The sequence below is a fragment of the Rhinolophus hipposideros genome, assembly GCF_964194185.1.
Source record: "Rhinolophus hipposideros genome assembly, chromosome: 16".
Lineage (NCBI taxonomy): Eukaryota > Metazoa > Chordata > Mammalia > Chiroptera > Rhinolophidae > Rhinolophus > Rhinolophus hipposideros.
Genome location: NC_138062.1, coordinates 19,007,512 through 19,032,622, shown reverse-complemented (window position 1 = coordinate 19,032,622; position 25,111 = coordinate 19,007,512). Strand labels below are relative to the sequence as shown.

At 40.1% G+C, this 25,111-nt stretch overlaps 1 protein-coding gene across 2 annotated transcripts; it reads right to left on the bottom strand.

Moving 5' to 3' along the window:
• Positions 1-742: 742 nt before the first annotated feature.
• Positions 743-23,700, bottom strand: LOC308508916 (uncharacterized protein C4orf51; the record flags this gene model as incomplete). 2 transcript variants are annotated; one of them, XM_081076412.1, is made up of 7 exons in its annotated part: positions 743-2,258; positions 2,669-2,726; positions 3,579-3,637; positions 13,712-13,788; positions 20,569-20,748; positions 22,068-22,106; positions 23,637-23,700. In XM_081076412.1, 6 exons carry the CDS (start codon positions 22,079-22,081, stop codon positions 1,975-1,977), a joined length of 672 nt encoding a protein of 223 aa, XP_080932538.1. In that variant the 3' UTR covers positions 743-1,974. The 2 variants fall into 2 exon arrangements, with proteins under 2 accessions (XP_080932538.1, XP_080932537.1); XM_081076411.1 differs by lacking the exons at positions 22,068-22,106; positions 23,637-23,700 and having other exon boundaries at positions 20,569-20,795.
• Between the last annotated feature and the right edge of the window lie 1,411 nt (positions 23,701-25,111).

Genomic DNA, 25,111 nt, shown 5'->3' with positions numbered 1-25,111 from the left:
CAGCTGCGGACACTGGCAGTAGAATTGCTTGGCACCAGTACAACTCCATGCAGCAAGAGGGATTTATTTATTTAACAATAGTTAATGATTCTCCCAAGAACTCCCAGGAGTCCAGCTAGCAGTAAATATACTTTCAGGAAATTGTCTATCCTTCCTTGAAGCATGTACCAACCCTGCAGTGAAGGGAGGTCCCCGGCTGCCCACACACTATAATTTTCAGTGGATGGCCTAGCTCCACATGCCCCCAAATAACTTCCTCCACAGCCTGTCACCACACTGCCTTCCCATGCTTGAAGTGTTCCATAGGAAAGTTACCAGGTCTTACAGCAGAAAAATCAAGAAAAATGCACTATTTCTGGAAAACCACCATTGAATAGATCTGGGAACCGAGGTGGACCGTCCCACCTTGTTCCATCAGCTAAATTTACCAGATTAGCTAGTTGGTGCCCATAAACAAGCATTTTCCAGAATGACATCTATACATTACTGGTGGTTCTTGTGATAATGTGAGATGATACCTGAAAAACATTTTTTATTTTAATGGTCAGGTTTGTTTTATCCTAATACACATAACTAGCATACCAAACCCATGGTATTGCAAATATAACTACTTAGGGTAAGGCTGAGTTGTTGGTTGTTTTTTTTTTTTAAGTCAATTTAGAGAAATCTTAATAAACCAAAGCCCTATAGGATAGCAAAAATAGTTGTAACAGTTGTATGAATGAGGTGAAGTCAATATGGTACTTGCAGAAACCAGTTTTTATTCTTGCAACTCATTCTCTAGGAGTCTCTGCCAGAACTCTAAGACATAGAAAGAATCCCATTTTAACATCCTGTTAAAAATTACAGGGTTTTACAATGAGATATCATCTCACAGTTGTTAGAATAGCTATCATCAACAAGGCAAATAATAACAAGTGTTGGAAAAAAAGGAATTCTCATACACTGCTGGAGGGAATGTAAATTAGTATAGCCACTATGGAAAACAGTATGGCAGTTCCTCAAAAAATTAAGACTAGAATTACCTGATGACCCAGCAATCCCTCTTCTGGGTATCTGGCCCCCAAAATCTGTAAACATTTATCCGTAAAGATATATACATCCCGATATTCATTGCAACATTATTCACAGTGGCCAGGACACAGAAACAACCAAAGTGTCCTTCAATAGATGATTGGATAAAGAAGATGTGGTACATATCCACAATGGAATACTACTTGGCCATAAGAAAAGATGAAATACTGCCATTTGCGACAACATGGATAGATCTGGAGATTATCATGCTAAGCAAAATAAGTCAGACAGAAAAAGTCAAGAACCATATAACTTCACTCATATATGGGATATAAAACTCAAAGCAAATAAGGAACAAGAAAACAAACAAATAAAAATTCATAGACACACAACAATTTAGTGGTTACCAGAGGGTAAGGGGGGTGGGTGGTAGATGAAGGTAAAAGGGATCAAAAGGACAGACTGGTGATGGAAGAACTGACTCTGGGTGGTGAACACACAATGCAATTTATAAACGATGTATTATAGAACTGTATACTTGACACATATAATTTTACTAACCAATGTCACCCCCAATAAATTTAATTTAAAAAATTACAGGATTTTGAGAAAGTCTGGTCAGGCAAGACAGAACCCCTGCTCTGGAGGACCATGTCCGCGGGTGCAGGGACAGCCACACGAGGAGAGTGGGCCCAGGACACTAGGTACCCGGAGTGGGTTCCCAGAAGGGACGACGGTCTGAGCACATAATGCCTTTTTTGCAAGAGGCAGAATCCAGCAAGTCACTGATATCACTCATGAAAATTTGGACAGTACAAGAGAAATTCCAATCCCCTTCGAGGCTTGTTTCCAAAACAACTGGAGAGCCCTAGACAAGAAACGTTCACGGCTTCAAGGGAGACTGCTTATCAGGACAGTACTTTTCTGTTTGTCGCTTAATTATAAATTAAGGGATTACTTTCACACCAACTCTAAACACACACACGCCACAAACTCTAAACACACCCAGGCCACCGACTCTAAACACACACAGGCCACCGACTCTAAACATACATACGTGACCAACTCTAAACACACACATGGCGCCACCGCCATCACTGCCACACTGTGCTCACTTACTGATGCTACCCCAGGGGTCCACTTCCGGGAGACAAGTACAAAGATGCTTACACGCCTCAGAAAGTCTGTCCTTCGTCGACTGTAGTTCATCAGATTCTCAAAGGCTGGCTTTTTAATCTTTGCATCTAGCATGAACAGACAGCCAGCCAATGGGTCAGGGCTTGTGATAAACAGAGTCTACAGTGGTATGAACAAATGAAATTTACTGCTATTCCTAAACCATTTTTTAATCAATAGTTCCAAACCCTCACTTACACACTACCCCCCACCCCAAACCTCTGTGACCACCACAACCGTCTCACACGTTTGCTCTTTTTTCAGCGCTGCTGCTGACAAATGTCTCTGTGGGATTTCTCCCCCCTTTTATTTCTGCATCCTATCATCCTTACTGTTACAATGAAGTAACAAGGAGGCAGAAATGCCAAAGGCCTCAAATAGCCTCAGACTCTGGAACGAATGAATATATCACGTGAAGATCTTAATTAAAATAAAGGCAGAACATGAATGGAAAGTAGTAGCATAGGATAGGACTTACTTGATTTTTCATAATTTGGAGGTGCTGGAGAAAAATCATGGAAGAGAATTTGGTGTGCCTGTGAAAAAGAGAGATAAAGATACATACCAATCACTTTCACAGCAACAAACATTTAACAAAATTCCTTTTCCAGCGTTGTCCACCCGATTCAAAAGGCATTTTGCTACTGCTGCCAAAAGCCACTATAGTAACAGATACTAACAGTAAAATGGAAAGATAAAACTGGGGGAAATATTTATAAAACACGATAGGTAAAAGAATACTACCCTAATATGCAAATAGCTTATATAAATCAATAAACTAAAAACCCTAATAGAAAAATAGGCAAAGGAAATGAATAGCATCGATCCTCATTAGTCATGGAGTCCGTATGTGTGAATTTGCATAATCACTAAAATGTATTTGTAACCCCAAAGTCAATACTCGCACTTTTGAGATCATTCAAGGGCATGCACAGAGTGGTGAACAGGCACGTTCTCAGAAGAGGGTACTTTGCTTCTTGTTTCAGCTCTCACACTGTAAATAGGTGTCTTTTTTTGTGGCCTATGTGGTGTCCCATTTTCTGCATTTTTAAACTTTTTGTCAGGAACTTTATTGCTTAAAATGGCACCCACAAGAAGACTGTGATGAGCCTTATGGAGAACATATATGTGTCGGATGAACTTCATGTAGGTATGAGTTCTAGTGCTGTTAGCCGTGAGTTCAATGTTAATGAATCAACGACATACAGCAAATAAAGTGTCTTTAAACAGAAATGCACATAAAACAAATTTATGGATTGATCAGTTGGTGAAAATGTGGTGAACAGAGGCTTACAGGAACCTGACACGACATTTTCCCCTAGGAGCAATGGTGTGCCATCATCTAAGCTCTCCACGGGGACATGATCATTGAGACATGCTGGCCTTACCACTTTGTGCTTGACATCCAGGGACTTGCTGAAGGAACGGGTTATATGAGGGAGTAATCCTGCATGCAAACAAACAGTGAAAACCAGTGTTACCTTAAAATTTCCTACACTCCCAGTTAGGCGATACCCACAAATTGTACACACATCACTTGTTTTCTTTTAGAATCTCACCAACAGAAAAGTAAGCATCAGTGGTAAGACGAAACTGTGATGAAAAGTTAATTCCTAGCAAACCCTCTGGCGTTTTTGGTGGGGGGGGTGGGTAAAATTTTTTTATGGTACACATTTCAATTTTGTTTTAAAAAGCAAACAGTACTGATAACAGCTAAGGAGACACTGAAATTATGAGTCTATAATAAAAGTAATCAGAATAATTTATTTCACATGTCCTTTAGCTTTCACTGTGAGGGTTTCCTGAAGTAAGCCTGTGATTGGGTCTCAGTCTTTCGTGAGCTTATGCCTCTAAATGGTGAACTTCACCAGTGTTTTCAGTTGTTGTTTTTTCTTTTCTGCTTCCCTTTGGTAGAACAGGATGGCTAGAGTGGGCTGGAGGTGGGTGTTTCCTTTTTCCAGGGTCAGTTAGGCTATAATACCCCGGCAGACTAATTTCTAGTTAACTAGTTTCTCCTTGTTAAGAACATAGTGCTCTGGAATATTTCAAAATCTTTCCTTTTTCCCTCCCTTTGCCAGAAGCATACAGGGTATTTTTCCAGTATTTCACTCTGGGATCCTGGTCGAGTTCCTGGAGGGAAATCTTACAATGCTGTAGGGACGCCCTATGCTTGGGCCTCCCTGGAGTTAACTCCCAGACTTGTCCACATTGAGTCTGCAGCAGTTTGTCAGTCACAGTTCAGACACTGAGACCCTGGCACTGGTTCTGAGGGGGTTCCCGCCGGGGAGTCTGCTCAGGAAGTTGCGATTCCCTGTATTTGCATGTCTGTCTCTCTCCCCGGTTTTGGGGGCAGTGGTTTGCCCTGTGTCCGCCCCTCTCTTAAAGATCTAAAAACAGTTGTTAATTTTTTCAGCCTGTTCAGCTTTTTACCTGTTGTTAGGAATGGAGTTATGACTTCCAAGCTCTTTACATGCAGAACTGGAAACCAGAAATCGGGGTGTCGCACAGGGAATCCTGCTCGCTGCACTATGTGTCGTGCAGCGTCTCCGCTCCCACTCCCCACATAAGAACGCAGGACACGGTAAGGCCAAACAGGAACACCCACGGAGCCATAAGTAGGGGAGTCAAACCAATATATTCTCACCTGCGGCATCCGCCTCTCTGCAATCCGCTCTTGCTAGCCCCCAATTCTTTCTGCTAGCGTAGCCACAGCAGTTATATTAGTGGCCAATGGCTTACGGGTTACAGCTGACGGCCAACTAGCCACAGCTGATGGCCATCTGATCACAGTTAATGGCCATTTACTACCCGAGCCAGCACCTTTCTATGTGAGGCCGAGAGCCTGGAAACTGCTTTTTGGGGCTTTGTCCCCACACGGGGTAAACATTTTTCTGCCTGGGACATTCTTCTATGATACACAGCTTAAACTCTTAAGAGTCAGAGGGAACCAAATCATGCTGACATTCTGAGGCTATAAACTCTTCTCAAAGTCTGAAGAAGGTATATTTTTCAAACAAGTTTCTTGAGGTATAACTTAGATATCATAAACATGAACCACTTTAAAGTGTACAATTGAATAATTTTGAGTAAATGTATCAAGTTATGCAACCATCACTATAACACTGAAGTCTAGTATTAGAGCATTTTCATTATTCTGATAAGATCCCTTATGCCTATTTATGGCTAATCTCCTTTCCTACATCCAGCCCCGGAAAACCACTAACCCACTTTCTTTCGCTATAGATTTACCTTTATTGGACATTCCACATAAATGGAATCATGCATTATGTGGTCTTTTATGACTGGCTTCTTTTACTTATAATGTTTTTGAGGTTCATCCACCTGGCTGCTGTTTTAATATTTTGTTGCTTTTCATTGATAAGTGGTATTCTGTGATATGAATATACCATATTTTGTTATTCATTTACCACGTGATAGACATAAGGGTTATTTCCAATTGGGGCTATTACGGATAATGCTGCAGTGAACATTCACGTATAAGTCTTTGAGTAGACATTGGCTTTATTTCTCTTGGAGAACTACCTAGGTGTGGAATTGTTGGACCCGATGGTAAATGCATGTTTCACTTCTAAAGAAACTGTCAATGTGTTTTCCAAAGTGGCTTTACTATTTTACACTCCCACTACCAATGAATGAAGGTCCAGTTTCTCCATATCCTCACCCAATATTTGTTATTGTCTGACTTTCTGATTACAGCTATTCTTACAGATGCAAAGTGGTATGTCATTGTGATTTTAATTTGCATTTCCCTAATGACAAATCATGTTGAGTTCTCTGGTAGTTTTGATTTAAAAAAGAAAAGAAAAAAGAAAACAAATTAATTTGATTAAAAGTAAATAAAAATTGATCAGTAAAGAAAACTGGGGTCTTGTTGGTGTAATATGATGGGGTCTGGTCTTTGGGGATGAGTCAAGGGAAAGGAATAGCCTTTGGCAAAAACACATTGTCATTTATGTTATTTTATGCTGATACTTTTAAAAACAAGATATCTTAAGCAAAAGTCAAATAAAGAGTTCAACAATTATCTAGCTAAATTCAAGAAAGACCCACTTTTTCACAGCAACAGTAAAAGCAGATGGGTAAGAAGTTTATTGTGCATAATTAGCTCTGATTATTCCACTGGCTGTGAATCCTAGAAGCTCTATAAGGATTTTATAAATCCCATAGGCCTGCCTAAGGCTAGTTTTTTGTCACCCTTCCTTTTAAGAATTATATGAGATAATCATTAATCAGTAAATGATGTATTATATTAAAATTTTACAAAGTAATATTGAGCCATTCAGTAGATTATGGGGGAAAAACAGACATTAGAATTTTTGCTAGACAACTGCATGAGGGATTTACACATTTATGCCTGTTTTCTCAGCAAATTTGGTCATTTTTCTAACAGCTAGAAATCTTTTCGTTAGTCTGCTTATAGAACACCAGCAACCTTACATATGTGGAAGGATGGTTAGCTAAAGATTCTTTTCCTTATGAGTTCACAGTTGACAAAATCGAGCCCACCTAACCTTGGCAGTTTCAGCTGGCCTTTTGATAAAGGACATTTAATGTGAACCTAGTTTGCTTGTGTGTATCCACCTGCCTGCTTCCGCTTCGTAGTCCTAGAACAGGAACCAAATTGGGCGATTTTGTTGATGGAAATAACCATGTTAGTGAATGCCAACAAATTCTAACTTTATGTACTAGGCCCTTACATGTTGTGCCTACCCTGATGGAAAGCTACGGGGATTTGGTTTTTAACATCAATTGTCAAGAAAGCCAATGTGGGTTGGTGAGCAGAGGTTCTTTGAGAATTGGAGAATCTCAAGTTTGGGAGTGCTCATCTAGGTCTTCTAATCACTTAGTCCTGTTGGTGTCTGTCATAGCACAAGTCTTAGCTGTATTCGTGATTCGGTTTCCTTTCCATAGATGGGGGATAATATGATCTCCTACCTACTCATCTCTGAGTTCCTTGAAACTTTGAGTTTCTTGAAATGAAGCCTCATGAACACAAAATATAATGTTGGAAAGCAAAGTCAATCAAGCCATTCTTAACCTTTTTGAGTACTGTGGACTTAAATTGTAGGTACATAGACGAGGAGAATTTAGATCGAAGGTTAACAACGCTTTAACCTAGAGTTCGTGGACACCTGGAGGGACCCACGATGCGTGCATGGATGGCTTGCGGAAGTATCTTTGTAGCTATTTTTCTGAATGTGGGGTCCAAAGCTTTCATCAGATTTTTCAAACTGCCTCAAAAACGTGAGGTGTCTTAAAGAGAGAGCTGTTAACCACTGGGATAGATGACAGAGAAAATCTTTTCCTGGCAGATTTTTAAGAATGAGGCATTTCATGAACTGTATATTAGGTGTAATAAAAAGTATTCTATCAACGTTGAGTTTCTTAAGTGTGATAATAGTACTATGGTTCTGTAAGAGAACATTCTTACGCTTAGGAGGCACATGCTGAAGCATTTAAGGACATACTGTAATGGTGTCTCTATGTCACTCTCAATAGTTGGGCAGGAAGTACATATAAGTATCAGCAGAGAGAGACTGAGATAAAGCCACGTGTTACCAAACGTGGCGAAATGTTCAAACTGATGCATCTAGGTGAGGGTAGGTGAATACTGATTGAACTATTCCTTCAACTTTTCTGTGGATGAAAAAAATTGTTAAATTGTAAATAAAAGCATAAGGCATTCATTTATCTGCCTTAATTTCACAATTATTGGTAAAGAAGGAATGCTATTATCATATTTTATAGTTGGCTAAATCAATTAGGCGGAAAAAGATTAGGAAACCCAGCAGGCAGCAGGCCGAATCACATCTGAGCCATGACCAAGGACAGACCTGAAATCAATGCTTTGTCTTCTTATCTTCTCCCCACATGACTCCAGCCCATCCTGTAGGCAGACACACGGATTGCTCACACAGCCCACGAAAGTCACTGGTGTACCCTCTATAGGGCTACCTTTCAAGTTCACAGGCAAAAGCAATGGCAGCCACCTTCTAGTTGATGTTATGCTTGACTAGTGAAGTGCACCCGGTAACAGATGGCATTTGTGACCTTCTTAATAACAGGCTTGGTTGCCAGTGTTCCCTGGTGTCCAGTCTCTGCAGGGAATTTGGAAACTGTTGCCTTAGACTTGAATATTTTCTGGCAAACACATTTAACCATTTATTAGACTGTTTCCGAATTTAAAAGAGAGAGAGCAAAACAAAATTCTCAACACCTGAAAGGGACACTGGTATTCCTGAGTCTGGGGGCCCATCCTGGAAATTCTCTGGGGTGTGGGGACACTCAGCCAGCATATGTATCATTGTCAGTGTGGTGATGACCTCAGTCCCAGGCAAATTGCTTATCAGGCTTTCTAGAGTTACTGGTGGCCAGTGACAACTTTTTCTTTCTGTAGTTTACAGGAAATGTATGCACTTCCCACAGCAAGGCATACCAATTGGTCAGAAAACAAACTAACGCCAGCATTCACAGGTCCTGGTGCTGTGACAGCCCACACCAGGAGCGAAGGTGGGAAGCCCATGGCGAGGGCGGCTTGTTCTAAGTCACCTCATTCCCTCTGTCGCAGACCCTGGGCTGCAGTGCTGTCAAGGTACCCAGTGAGAGCAGGCGGGAGCAGGGTGAGGGCGGGGATGAGGTGAAGGGCAGCCTGCCGTCAGGCCCTCCCAGGCCCCAACCTTCCCACAGGGGCAGCTTTCCTTTGTGAGCTGTGGAAGGCAAACCAGTGTGGCTCTAGGAGAAGACAGTGAAGACACGTGGGCCAAAGCCTGAGGAGTCCTCGGCTCCTCTCACCAGAACAGACTGAAAGGGCTATACCAGGTGCAAGTGGAAAAATCTGTCGCCCATCAAGCAACGTGTGTGGGGAAGACGACAGAGAAAAGGCAAGAAGGACATTCCCAGGGCATGTGATGGGAGTGGGAAGTGAGGGACGAACTTCAGGGTAGAAACGATCCAGAGGACAGGCACAGGACGGTGTGGGGCCCCACACAGGATGAGCTGGACAAGAACCAGTTTCTAGGGGGGAGGGGAGTGCGCAAGGGCAGGGGTGCAGGGAGGTTTTCATTCGCACTTTTAGTGTTTCTCCCAGTAGCTGCAGGGGAGGCAACAGTCTTTCCGGGTGGCCCCACTTCTGGACTTCAGAACAAAGGATGCCTTAGCGAGGGGACAGTCCCCTGATGCCTCTGCCTGGGCAAAGCTAGCCTGCCTGTGAAGGAGCCTTGACTAGGGAGCTGTGTGTCTCTCCCAGGGAAGTCAGGGGCAGGTGGCCTGGTTTGGCGCCATATTCCCCTTTAGGATTCCAAGCCAGGACCAGCCTGCTGTCCCCTTTTCTCAGGCAGACTGGAAATCTGTGTGGAAAGCCCTTTCTATTCAGACATGCCCTAACCCTTCTGCTTCCACCTTCATTCCAGGGTCCCAGCCTCCAGGAGCAGTAAGTTTTGGAAACGATCCCAAAACAGCACCAGAGGGCACAACCCCTGAGACATTATGAAAGCAAAGTTAACAAAGCTGGGAAGCCACAAGCCCCACATTACTAAGAAATGGAAGGTACTACCTTGCTTGGGCCCCAGAGGCACCAGGTGTTCTCGGGTTCTCTTTCCTCCCTGCCTCTCACCACAAGTGAGTGGCCATCACTTGTTTCTACTACTGCATGTGTATGTTCCAGATTTGGAGGTCAGCTGGCTGTATCTCCTTCAGCCCGTTCCAGAACATGGGTGGGGGGTGGAGAGGGTGTATAACTAAAATCGTGTACCTATGCGACAATGTCACATGCTATTGATCCATTCATTTTTTAAAGTATTACAATTCTATGTGGTACATAGAACTGTGGCTACATAGGATTCTAAAGAGAGTTTTTGAAAGGTTGCTTCTATGGAAACTACATTCTAATTTTAAAAAGTACTTTATAAATTCCCTTTTAGAAGACACATGATACATAAGAAACTGCCTCCATAAGGAAGTATGTTGTGAAGAAGAAAAAGTGAAGAATGGAAGGTCCATAATTGCTAAACACATAATCATAGGGCATCTGGTTTGTGTTGAGCTCTGTCCCAGATGCTGGAGATACAGAGACAAACAAGACAGAGACGCTCCTGTTCTCATGAAGCTTACACTCTAGAAAGAGAAAGAAACAATAAACAAGTAAACAAATACAATAATATATACAAAGCAAACTAGACACCAAGATAGAAATTAAGATGGAAAGACTGGGAAGAACTTACTTTAAATATGGTGGCCAGGAAAAACTCTCTTTAGAGGTGACACTTAAGTTCAGACTGAAGTTTACAGATCAGCAGAGCCAGAATAATTGCATTCCAGCCAAGACAATGTATGTACAAATGTCCTGAGGTAGGAAACGGCTCACCGTTTTCAAATTATTAAAGGAAGCCACTGTAACTGGAACAGAGTGAACAAAAGGAAGGAAAGGCATGAAATGGGATTAGAAAGATAAACAGGGTCACATCCATGCAAGACCTAAAAAGCCTTGGTAAAAAATTAGAATTTGATAGCCAGTGTGACAGGAAACAGAAGTGACATCCTCCTGTTTATGCTTTAAGACCTCCCTGTGTCTAGACATGACTTATGGGGTGGTCTGGTGAGTTCTTACTGCTTTTAGAAATTTTCGACGTTTGAAGAAGGCTTCACAGAGAACTAAAAGTGGGAGTAAAGAAGTAGAAGAAAACGGATTTTACAAATGGGCACAGACACTCTTGAAGTAACAGGACAAACCCTATTCATGTTGCTTAGAATATTACTTGGTTCATGTCAATATTCTCTTAGACACTGTCATTCTTGTAAAAGGCTGTATAACATCAGAACGGTTCCGGTCGCTACTTCAGACACTTAGAATTTGTTATCTGTCCTTAGGGACTATCCCAAGGAGATCTTACACATATGGTCACATCTGGGCTCCGACGTGGTCATACTATGTAACACCTCTTCCCTAGTACAGATTACGTCTCCTGAAACAGCAAGAGTAAAAGAGGCCAGTGTACCCTTTGCAAGGGGAACTTGGGCTCATCTCAGAAGGACGCAGGTGTGGGACGCAGGCACAGTGCTAAGAACAAGAGAAGGGGTGGGGCTCGCCCGCGAGGGCTGCCCCAGCCCTGCCACAGTCTGCACTCCACCACCTCTTCATGAATTGTCTCTGCTGGAGAGAAGATTTGAAGCAAACGAAACTTGCTAGAATCTGTTTCAGCAGAGCGTCAATGGGGGAAAAGTTCAATTGTTTAACAGCTCCTGCTGGTAGTACTGAATTTTATGACGCGTGATTTCTATTTTTATTAGCGATCGCTTCATTCTTGTTTGAATAGGAAAGGTGAGCATGTGATGGGGCCATAACAGGAAAAAGCCACAACCAAATCAAAGACTTAGAAAGAAAATTAATAGCAATACAAAAGGAAAACCACCTTCCTACAAGCAGAACAAATAAGACCGAACTCTTTGAAAGGCAGATGTGAGAATTTGAGAACTTTTTTCCTATGATGACAGTGAAATCACACTTAAGCCCAGCTCACCTGATGTGCATATCTATATAAATGGATACATTTCTACGAAGAGACAATCAACAGACCGGTGTCTACCAGTGGTGAGTAAATTCATACAGCTGGTTTGTACTGATGATTTAACCATTGGCTTCCTATTTTAACTCCCTTCATTAGGGGTTTCTAGAACAATTAAAGTTGATAATCCAAACATTAAACATGGAAATCGAAAGAAAGCCCAAGGAGAAGTTATCATTTGGCCAAATTACATAATTCTGCCTTGATGTACTGTCATGCCTTAACGAAGAGAATAGCTATCAGTTAAATTAACATGACCATTTGAGGAGAATGAAAAAGAAACATGGGCAAAATCTATTAAGAAGTCATCATTATGAATATATACACTTACGTCATTTCTACCTTTCCTGCTATCAATACTTCACCATAAAAACAGGAGAGGAGACAGGAAAACAAAGTCGTATCTATCATAGCAGTAAGTGATTGCTTTTGCTGCTCATGTTAACTCCCTTCAAATACTCCCACCCATCGGCTGGGGGCCTGCTCAGCTATCAGCTCTCACAGGCCAGGTTCTCTCATAGGTGATTAGCAGGTTAATCAGAATCCTGACGGGCACAAATAGCACATGAATGGAATAGGATCGTACTTCGTGCAACTCACATCAGTTGCCCTGTCACCTCAGCTTACTAAGAATGATGTGATCAGGCTGTTTAATTTCCTGTACCCTAGCTCCGACTTGTTCCCCAGCTATATGTACTGTGTTTCCATTTTATGTTCATTACTGCAAATGGGAGAAAGAAAGTCTTTCTTGATTTTAGCAGTTGCACAAATGGTTAACTGTCCTGTCCTCTGGCCTCAACAAACCATAGGAGGACACATAAAACTCATCTCAAATGGACTATTCCCATAAAGTCAAATTTTATTAGGAAAGCCAACAGAATAGCAATCATCCAAGGCAGCTGTTAAAAACCTGTGTCTCCATTATTTCAGAAAACCCCATGGGGCTGCAGCATAGCTCTTTTCACCGCCCACGCCTGTCCCAACACACACATATGTATGAAACCTTTAAATGTACTACAGCAGAAAATATTACCAGAAAATTTCATAAAGTGCTAAAAAAGAATCCTAATTTGTGATTACATTCGTCTTGTTAAACCTTCAAAGATTCAGCCCTGAGAAATGGAAATTATATGGGAAAAGCCTGTTGTGTTTCTTCCTCAAAATCAGAGTATGTGGCTGGATGGCCAGCTTTTCCTTTCCAGTGTGTGTAGCTGTTACTAGGACGTGGCTGCCCAGCCAAGGAATCCATTTCTGAGCTGACATCTAGGTGGACGCTTGTGACTAATTCTCCCATTGGAATGTGAGCATAAGAGGTGCGTGTCATCTCCAGGTGGAAGTGGTCAAAAAGCAGGTGTGCCTTCTCTACTCTTTACCCCCACCTGCCAGATAGAGACAAGGGATTCTGGGGCCCAAGATGAAGGAAGTCTGTGCCTTTAAATCACCATGTGGAAGGTCTGTCTGAAAAACACCCAACCTTGTCCTTTGTAGGAAGGGAAAAAAGTCTTTTACTATGTTCAGCAACTGGAATTTGGAGGTTTATTCATTATAGCAGCTAGTGTTATCCTACTTTAACTAAAACAGGGTGGAGTAGTTATAGATTAGCGACTGTAGTTTACTAGTTGGTGGTTTATAGCTTTGCTTGCTCTTCCTAGTTCTTTGCTGTACCACGTAAAGCTCTAGATGACGTTACCTAGAGCTCCAAGCTCTGGCAGAAGTTCCATTCTGAGACTAATTGGAGGAGGAAAATTTTTGCCTTGTAATAACTGTCATATTTTTCAGAGTGACAGATCCAGAATGGAAGATGTTCAGTTTCCTGCTAACGGCCCCATGCCTCTGGTAGACACGTGGAAACCACAAGGGCCACCATCAAGAACCTAAAAGTTATAAACACAGCAACCTTGGCTAAGGGTTCTGCCCAGCACTGAGCTTGCTGCTCTTACCTTTAACAGCTGTAGCGTCTTGGGGATCAGCCCTGCAGAGCATAGGGCTGCCAGCAGTGCAGTTTGGCGATGACATCCTAAAGGAAGCAAGCAGAAGAAACAATGACACGTTAATAGGTTTATAAGTCACAGCCTAAGGATTTAGAGGGATTTTCACCCATCTTCCCATTTGATTTCTTAAACGTTTGCTTCCTCTCTCCCCCCTTTTTCCACACTCCTGACCATAACCCTGCACTCCCATTAAATCAACCCAAGTTGGACTTTCTTGTTGTTTTTAGTGATTTATTTGTTCCCCAATTTCATAAAAGGGTAAACATGTTCAACTTTTATACATGAAAAGCTCAACCATTAAGTTGATAATGTTATAATAGGATTTACGAGTCTTTCTCTAAGGAGCTGTTTTCAAAATAAATGCTGTGAATGGAATAGGAAATATTCCATTCCATAATTATGTTGCTTTCCCAGCGAAACTGAGAACTTCATTGCAGTGGAGTAAGTTGGGGACCCATCGATGCCGTGTGTAGGCCTTGAAACACATCTATACCTCAGTTTCCCTGACGCCAGATATGACACTCTCCTTAGACAAGCCGGGGCTCATTGGGAAGCATACACTGTTTTGTATGGAATGGACAGTCATCCATTTCTAGAGTGCATCACATCGTGGCTATTGTTTTAGGGCCTCTGATTAGGGGAAGGAGGGTCTCCAGGCTCCAGGGACCAGGAACTGTGTGCGAGAGGTGGGTACCGGGGAGTTGATGTCGGCCTGGGGCATCCGATGTCTTCAGCCAAGAAATTATTCCTACTCATCCCTGGACAGGCGCGGGGGGCCCACCTTGCATCTTTGTTTTCCTAACATACTAGAGCAGCAACGGAATCTCCTGAGGACATTGATTTAAAAATGCAGATTTCTGCGTCCAAGCCCAGCAATTACCTTTCAATAGATTTGGGGCAGGTGGTCTCATACAGGTGGTCAGTAGAGCAGTTTCCTGACTTCTGTGGGGTTCCCTTCTTAGCTTCTCTTCAATTTGTATCACCTAAGCAGACAATCCAAACACTACAGTTTGGTTTGGGCTGGGTTTTTTTTTTTAATTTTATATGTGGAAGTATATAATATGTATTTCATCTGGCTCAAAATGCTCAGCATTAGGTTTATGCCATTCCCGGGTATTGCCATACTTTGTTCATATTTACTGACATTGTACATACAGCCCATGGCCTCTCCATTCTGCTGTGGATGGAGAGTAGTTATTCTACATTTGGCTTGTTTTCAGTTTTTTGGCTATTATGAAAAAGGCTGCTATGAACATACTTGTACATGTCTCTTGGTGCACAAGTGAAAATGCCTGTCAGCTGGATATATACTTAGAAGTAGAACTGCTAAGTCTTAGAGTATCCACAGCATCAACTTTAGAAGATGAGACCAAAGTGCTTTTCTAAAGAGTTATATCCATGTACATTCCCCACCAGCTGTTTTGAGAGATCTCACTGTTCTACATCCTCACCAACACTTCGTATTGATGGTCTTTTTCACTTGACCCTTTCTGGAGGATTACATGAGGAAACTCACTGGGCTTTTAATTAGCATTGCCAGATTACTAGTGTGGTTAGGTGCCTTTTGATAAGTTTATTGGTCACTTGGATATCTTGGTTTATGAATTTCATTTTTTAAAGTCTCTTTCCCATTTTTCTAGTGTGTTGTCTTTTTCATATTAATAAGAGTTTTTTTTATACCTATCATAGTTATGTGCCCTTTGTCAGTCACTGAGTTGAAAACAATCTTCTTGCTCTCTGTGGCTCGTTTTCATACATTTAGTGGTATATTTCATTAAGCAGAACTACTTAATATTAAGGAAGTCCAATTTATGTCATTTTTATTTGTGGATAGAACTTTTCGTGTTCTGTTTAAGAAGTCTTTGCCAAGCTGAAGTCATCAAGATATTCTCTATATTGTCATCTAATGATTTTATTGTTTTGCCTTTCACACTTAGTTCTTTAATTCATCTAGAATTAATCTGCCTGGAATTGAAAACATTCAGCTGAAGTTTGGTATCAGGCGGCCCTGTTGCTAGAACAGTTTTCACCACCACCCCTACAAAATGGCGTTTCCCGTTGTTTTCTCATCATAAAAGTCATGTGGAGAATTTGTTAAACATATAGGTCCACTCGTGCCTCATAATCAGAATTTCTTAGGGGAATGGCTGGAGAATCATCATTTTTAACAAAATGTATCATTCTCATGATCAAACAAGAATAGGAACCATTGCTCTCAGGAATTATCAAGGGAATGAGAGTGATCAAGTTTCAAAGCCACAAACCCTTCGGTTATTACCAAAGTTCTGCCTTTTTCCCTGAAAACACACTCCTCAGATTGTTGACACATTAACTAGAGGGCATACTTTATTCAGATTTCCTGTTTTTCCCTAAATGTCCTTTTTCTATTCCAGGATCCCACTGACATTCACTCATCGTGTTTCCTTAGGCGCCTCACACTTGTGAGTTTCTCAGACGTCCCTTGCTTTGATGACCTTGACAATGTTGAGGATTACTGATCAGGAATTTTGTAGAATGCCCCTGAATTGGATTGGGAGCTGATGTTTTTCTCATGATAACATGAGGGTAATGTATGTTGGGGAGTAAGACCCCAGAGATGAAGTACTAGCCTCATACATCATATGAAGGATAGAGACTATCAGTATGGTTTATCATTGTTGATATTATCCCTGATCAGCTTGTTTAAAGTAGTGTTTGTCAGGTTTCCCCACTATAAAGTTACTCTCTTCTTCCTTTCTGTATTCACTGGAAGAGTCATACACACACAGCTCACACTTAAGGAGCAGTGAGTTATGCTCCACCTCCTTCAGTATAAACTAACTACAGAAAATATTTGCAATTATTCCACATGGGAGATGGGTCCCTTCTACCTCAGTAATATATTTATTAATATTTATTCACTTTATTTTTGATAGTATGTACACATGGATATTTATTTTATACTTTGGTCTATAATCCAGTCGTACTTTATTTTGTTGATCAAATTTTTCCAGATTTGGCAATTGGAAGCTCTTTCAGTCGGCTCCATCATTGTTTTGTTTTGTTGCTATTTTCATACTCTCTGGAACTACAAGATGCCCCAAGCTCATCTTGTGTACCTCCTGTCCCATTTAAGAACTGCCATTTCTCCAAGAAACCTTAGTTCCTTTATTGGAGAATGGTATTAGAAACCAAAATCTGGGTACTAGTTGTGGTGGTTGTTGTTAGGAGGTATTGCTTCTAGTCCCTCAGCTGATGGTCCATCCATACTGAATCATAAGGACTGCACATAGAGACTGTCTTCCAGAAAACAAAGAAACGTATGTGTATATGGACCTGTGCATTTATACAATCCTATAAATCTTTATATATGTAACTACCTTTATCAATATTAAGCTAAATATGAATTCATACTAATTTATCAAATTCTCATCCATTACCATGGATTATTCTAGTCTCCTCCCCTTGTTTACGTTTAACCTCCCACTCCAACAGCAAGAAATCTGACTCCCACCATCCACCATCCATTCACTTAATTGTTCATAGTAGTTTCAGAATTGTTACCCGCCCACACTCCATGGGAAACAACTTTATCAACCAGAGCATAGCACTTATGTACAGTTCCTTTAACCTTTTAACCTTACAAATTCCATTCATTTCCAAAGTTAGATAGACCAGCACCTTATTCCCACACCCCTTTCAGTGAGGTTATTTCATACATTTGTAATGCAACAGTCCTTTGTCATATTTTGTATTTCAACTTGGGATTTCCCTGATCTCCTAAATAATTGCTTAAATTTATATATATTAAGGTTTACTCTTTGTTCTATAAAGTTCTATGGGTTTTCACAAAAACAGAATGTCTTATATTCACTATTACAATATCATACAGAATAAGTTCACTGACATAAAAAAAAATCCCTGTGCTTCAGCTACTCAACCCTCACCCATACCCTGACAACCACAAATCTATTTACTGTCTTACCCTTGCTTTTCCGGAATATCATATAATTGAAATCCTACCGTGTTTCCCCGAAAATAAGACCTAGCCGGACCATCAGCTCTAAAGCATCTTTTGGAGCAAAAATTAATATAAGACCCAGTCTTATTTTAATATAAGCCCAGGTATAATATACTATAATATTATTAAATACCAGATCTTATATTAATTTGTGCTCCAAAAGAGGAATTAGAGCTGATGGTCTGACTATGTCTTATTTTTTGGGAAACGCCGTATAGTATGTGATGTTTTCAGACTGGTTTCTTTCACTTGGGAATATGGAGCTAAGATTCATCCATGTCTTTTTTGGCTTGATACCTCATTTCTTTTTATCACTGAATAATATCCCATTGCATACTCGTAGATGTATCACTGTTTAGCTATTCACCTACTGAAGGATATCTTGGTTCCTTCCAGTTTGGGGCAATTATGAATAAAGCTGCTATAAACATTCACGTGCAGGTTTTTGTGTGGACATAAATTTACAAATCAATTAGGTAAATACCTACAAGCGTAACTAGCAGCTCTTATAGTTGGACTGTGTTTAGTTTTATAAGAAACTGCTACCCCTCTTTGTTTTTAACAAAGTTCCCTGTTTGTTTCCTTCAAACTACATATGGTTTGTTACCCTGGGGAAGCTCCAGGAAGACAAGGGCCATATATGCTTTAATGACTGCTGTAGCCACAGCATCGAGCCTAAAAGACCTTCCACAGAGTAGGACCTTAATAAATAGTTGATTCATAAATGAATAATTTAATGAATAAACAAAACATCTGGCCTTAAAAACCTATACTTGTGCCATACCTTTGTCTTAGGAATTCCAAAATGCAACTTTCCCCTTGTTTTAACCTTGGCAGACAACTGGAATTGATACTGATATTCCATAATAACCTGGGTTCTGTACCACACTAAACTCCAATCTCCCAATGGAGTATCTTTCTTTTTGCATGTTTATGAATGTTACATATTTGCTGTTAAAACTGATTCAGCACCAAATGATCAATCAATCCTTCTACCAAGTTTCCTCTGTCTTGCACAATATGGGTTTCCAATGTATGTGGTGAATGAAGAAGGTGAATAAAAAGTACTGTTGTGTATTCGCTAATATTTTCCTGACTTGACGCATTTTTAAGTGATCGGCCATTTCATATTTTATTCAATAATCCCCCTCTGACCATTTTAATTTTGTAGCAGTGCAAAAATGTCTCTTTGTAGCCTTACAAAATTTTAATCAAACAGCTTTTGCTCAGAACTTAAGACATTTGTCCTTGGGGCTAAAATTAACGAAGAAAAAGATTTTTTTTTAAAAAGCGAATTTAGAATATAACCACTTTCAAAATGAGCTTAATCTGCCCTTCGTCTTCGTTCATAACCTTTGCTGCTTTTTAGTCTGCAATAACTAAGCAGTAGTTGTGCAAAGGATATATTTACATTTCTGAGGTTCCAAAAAAAAAACCAGATAAACCTCACAAAGTTGTGCTCTTTTGTGGTTTGCAATGTCATGCCCTGGTTAGAATGATTCACATAATGATCATACTCTAAATAGGAAACAAGTTTAAAGTTCAGTACATTTTCACCAGATGTCATATTTCTGCATCTTTTTCAGTTATTAAATATTTTTTTTCTCCTCTGATGAGTGGATATGTTTGGATCCAGCTTTCAAACACGACTTTCAGACAGGGCCCCAGCAGTCAGACAGGACCCCCAGAAGATTTCCCTATCTGGCCAAGAGGTGCCTTGACAGTCACAGAACTAGCAAAGGAACTTGCAAAATTAATTGCAGTATCAACATACTTGACAGCTATTAAAAATGCAGACACTGCAGCTTGTTGGAATCAACCAGACAAGGCATCCAGTTGGAAAGTACTTCTGAGACATTTTAGCTTTAAGCATTGATTTGATCATTTGGAAAGCCCTGGAAGGCAATATAACTAACATGTATTAGGGTATTATTTGAGTTATTCCTTACATCTCAACTTGGAGCCAATAATCTGATTGATTTCCAAATAGATTTCCAGAGTTTAGACAAGATATTTGACAATGAATATACACAGGGACATAGTTCATAATGAGTCCTCCTGTTTTTCCACATCCCCACTTACGCTTTCTGCAGTTCTCTGATCATGCTTGGGAGTCAATGCTGTTTTTACTTTGTGCATCTCGTTTCACTCAGCACACCTTTCCTTTCCCCATCTTCTAAACAATCTCAAAGGAAACCTGCTTTACTGAGATCTTTCTCACAACACCCCTTCCCCCACCACAGACACATAACATCTTCCCGCTTCGTGATGACTTAATTCTATGGTTTCAGTTACTATATTAAACTGAAATTCATTTTTTTTTTCCTGTGGGCCTATCATAGGGCTTGGCTTACAGTAAACACTCGGGAAATGTCTTTTGGGCCCTCAACACTGCTCTCACCAATAGACAATACAAGGGTGGGGGGAGTAGAGGATTTAGACGACTTCCTGCTCTGAGGGAATTTTTCAGCTCAAAGTGGAAAAGTAGAACTAGACAAGAAACAAAGTGAAATGCTCAGGGGCATTGCTGAGCAGAGAATCCCAAAATATCTACATTTTAAGTCAAATACTCCTATTTTTATCTGTTCAAGAGTACGAACGAACATTATTATATACTGTTTTACATAATTTTATGAGCACTAAATAGAGAAGATGTAATTTCAGCTGATAACTGACATTTACACAGGAAAATACGCAGCGTACAACTCTGGGAAGTCTCTCAGGTTTACAATACCCTCTTTTTTCTAATAGCATTCTTGTCTATTTATAGTGACATATCCAGGTGCAAACTACAAAGAAATCTTACTGGCGACATGCAGGCCACCTCTGTCCTGCATTAAATCGGCTGCATATGGATTCATCCAGTTGTTTTTTCCGGTAACTGCCCGCGTATGTTGTTACACAAGAATCTGACCATCTTGTTTCATTCTGCCAAGATGCTCCAGCCTTGCGTCTGATCAGATCAAACTCTTGAGAAGTAAGAGGGCTAAAGGGCAGAAGAATTTGTGGAGTCAAGTAGAAGAAGTGTGACATAGCTATAGGCAGCCTGCTCTGAATGACAACTTTTCAAGCCCTCCGCATAATGAAGCTTAACTGTCTTAAAGTTGCCAAGCAACAGATCACAAAATTCCACAAATACCACCACCTACCCCTCCAAATTTTAACCAGCAAATTTGTAAGTGATATAACTTTCTGGCCTTTGTTCTCAGCAATATACTGATACACATTATGTCAGGAAAGCAGGTGGCAACTGCTTTTATAAATAAAACAGCAAATGCTAATGATGGTAGCTTAAGAGGTGGGAAACGATATAAGAGCATAGAGCTAAGAATTCATGTCCACTGAAGTCTGGCCTCCAAGGGTCTGGAGGCAAACCTGAATGGCTTGTGATGTCAACAATAGCAGGTGACTCAAACAGCTTCTCATATGTCACAGAGCAGTGGTTCTCAAGCTGGCTGCCCGTGATCATTGATGGTAGGCTCAGGAGCTTTAAAATGAGCAGTAGCTCAGGCCTCACTCTCTCACTCCCGTAGATTCTGATTTAAGTGGTCTGGAATGGGGCCCCTGCATTGGTCTTTTTTAAAAGCTCACTCCTGGAAAATTCTAAAGGGCATCTGGGATTAAGAATTAAGGTCACTGAAATGTCAATGTGATCTTTTTTAGGTTGACAGGTCCTAGAATTCGATCTATTCATGTTTTCCTCCATTCTTCATTAATAATTACTCTAAATCTGGTTAATATGTTTGCCTGTCCTCCACATTAACAAACAATCCATTGGCAAACAGAAATAGATCTTTCAACATTCCTCCTTTCTTTAATCAACTCTTGAAGCAGTAGTTCTCAAGCCTTGTACTCATTCACTTAACCTGCGGAATTCTTTATAAATACAGAGGTCAGGTCTCACCTTAACTGGCCACTGAGTGGATTCATCATCAGCATTAAAAAAAAAAAATCCCCATAGGTGATCGGATTAGCGCCGATGGGGCACAGCAGACATTTGGAGGACTGAGTCCTACCTTCACAGACTATAGGTTTGAGGAAAAGCCCAGAAATTAGCATACATATTTATATTGTTCCATGATTCTGATGCAATTGATCTCTGAATACTGGGAATACTGCTCCAGGAACTGAATTTAAAGTCTTCTAAAATGAGATAGACATATTACGGGGATGTGTCTTTGAGAATAAAATTATTTGCGAGTAATTGTTAGTATTTAAATCTAGGAGTTTCTTTCCTTAAAACGTTGAAATTTGAAACCTCAGCACCTTGCTCTAGAAAGATTAGGCAGATGTTTGCAGACCTACCTGCTGTTTCTCATGAAGTTGAAGGCTGCCTGGAGAAACCTAGACGTAATAAGAAGACGGAGATAAAAGAGTGAAGGAGGGGAATGAAAACTGGACTGCCCCACTCTTTTTGACTCACCCAGTGTCAGGTAGCAACTGCTTACATGCTTAAACCTTTAGCCATTCTAGCAAAAATAGTAGTTTCAAAGAAATCTCTGCCAGCTACAGATATTGTTTTGAGACAGGAAAATAGACAGGACTGTGAAAGGTTATTTATAGAAAACATTTAAAAATTTTCCTTTTAGATTGTGTAGGAGTCTATAAACAAATACATCATAAAATAAGCTCTTTGAAAAATAAATTATGGTGTAAATTATCTTATGATATTCCTGTCCTTCACATTATTTTTATTTCTTCTCCCCAAATCAATTAGGATACCATTTTAACAATTATAACCTCAAGAACCAAGATAGTAAAACTTAACAATTTCAATGAAAACATCTGATCTTGGGTTTAGATGGAATTATAGCTTTAGTTCATCAATCTATTAGATGTTGAAGAAGTCTGTTAAAAATAAGTTGGACTTCAAATTAGAGAGTAAGTAGAGCAGACTAACTGAATTATCATACATATTTAATCTCTAAAACCCTAGAATTCTAAAGGACCTCACACTCATTCTTTGTTCTCATTTTATCAGATGCTTCACTTCACTTGGACACTGGTATTCCAGTGCTGATATGTCTGATCTTACTTCCATGTTGAGAGCCTACACTTAAAATTTCCTTTTGCAATTGAATTATGGCAAGTTATGTTGTTCAGTTATGTCAAAATGTGAAGAAAAAACCTAATTACGAGCACGTTGACAATGAACTCTGGATTGTGAGCACGATTTAGTGAAACTAGAAACTTCCTGAGTGACCGCATACACAACGAAACCAGCAGGGGGCGCACATCTCACCTGGGGACGGGGGCATGCCAGGTTTCTGTCTAAACCTAAGTTGATTATTCTAATGAAGTGTTAATAGATATTTATTAAGCGTTTCACGGTGAAGTAAGTTTCTGACAAGTTGGGATACACATGTTTCTTTGCTGTAGGACTTAGACACCATAACATTTCAATGGACATTGTGAATCTTTCAAAGGCGCCTAGATCAAGTGGCATTTCCTAAACATATTGGACTACAAAACTCCTTTTGTGGGCTGGGGAGCATCTCTGGGTACAGCTGTTCTAGGGAACAGTCCAGGAAATGAAGAGACTAGTGGTCCCTATAGCTAAGACAAGGAATGGTCTGTAGTCTCTGGAACTTACTGGATCTTGACTAGGTATCCAGCCTAAACCACTGACAGACTGGCAAGAGGGTGGGGTCAAGAAGTATTTTTTTAAATTGAAATGTAACATCAAACAGTAAAGTCCACAAATATATTTTACATGTGTACATCCATGTAACGACTACGAAGATGCATCACGTTTGTTCCTTTCCACTCAAAACAGCACACACACACACACACACACACAGGTAACCACTATTTGGATTTCTATCACTATAGACTAGATATGTCAAACTGTATTCAGTGAAGCTAGAAACTTACCAATGTTACTCCAAGATGATACCCGGAAGAAACCAAGTAATATAGAAGCCTGGAGAAGCAGAGTTCCCTTGAGGAAAAAAGATCCCACCTGAAGCTGAAGCTTCCATCTCAGCAAGAATCTGTCTCCTTCCAGAAGGTGCCAAATCCTCATATTTGGATAAGTGTGGCCAACAGCTGACTGGGCATACATGACATGTTCTAGTTAATAACTTTGAGTCTGTCAGTTATAACAATATTAACTCTCAGTCCCTCATCTTGGAATAATTTCTTCATGCTTACCAGCTGTGTAATTTGGACATTTTTAGTAACTTACTTATCAAAAACTGTGGTACACATTCTGAAGGACACAGGAAACACAGAACCAGCAGCAACAGGACTAGACAGAAATAAAAGGGTAAAGTGCAAAGGAACAGGAAAAGGAAATTGATAAAAGTGGTGAGGAGAAACCTACCTAAAAGAATCTTTTTTCTTTTCTTTCTAGAAATTTATTTTTTGTTATGTTTACTATTTGAAAAAACTGAAATTGACTTCAAACAGTGTACACACTTTGATCCCAATTTTGTTTAATAAAAAGTACATGTGTGTTTATATATTTATAAGAAAAGACCTAGTGGGTTATATATAAAGTGTTAATACTTATTATAGCTGAGTAGAAGGATTACATGTGATTTTTATATTTTACACTCTTTATTTTTAATCTTTTAACAATGAATATAAGTAATATAATCAGAGACAAGATGTTATTTTACAAAAACTAAAACCAATGGAACACATCCATATATAACCCATCTCCCCAATCTTGCAAAGAATCTCTTTTAGGTTTACAATTACTCTTCTCTTCCACTTCTCTAGAATCTAGGCCTTAAACAAACAAACAAACAAACAAACTCTAGGGCAAAGAGATAGGAGTCGAATATGATTCTTTAAAAACTCTCTCTCTCTTGTTTTGGATCCAATATTCAGGGGTAGGGAAAAAAAAGACAGCTCTTTCAAAGTTGTGTGTGTGTGTGTGTGTGTAAAAAAGACATACAGCTCTTTCAAGGGTGTGTGTGTGTGTGTGTGTGTGTGTGTGTGTGTGTGTGTTGGATGGGAAATAAGGAACAGGGAAATAGATAGAGGTAAAGATCAGTTCTATAGTAGACTCCAAAGTGAGGAAACTTGACTTTATGGTAGCTTTTTTCCAAGGAAACCCTGTCTACTCATAGGTATCCACAAGGAGGTAACCCACAAATTGTGTCACAGAAACAAACAAAAAAACAAAGACTCATAACAACTGAAACTAAAAACTGAGCCACAATAATCGGCAAGGCTTTCTGGATTTCACAGCTGTACCAGCACACAAGTATAGTGACAGCTGATTTCTTCAGTTCACCCAAGGAGTGAGCGGGAAGCAGACTCAAGCTGAGTGGGCCCATTTTCCCTGCCCTATAAAATTAGCCATCACGGTATAATTCTGCTTGTACAACACTCTTCGT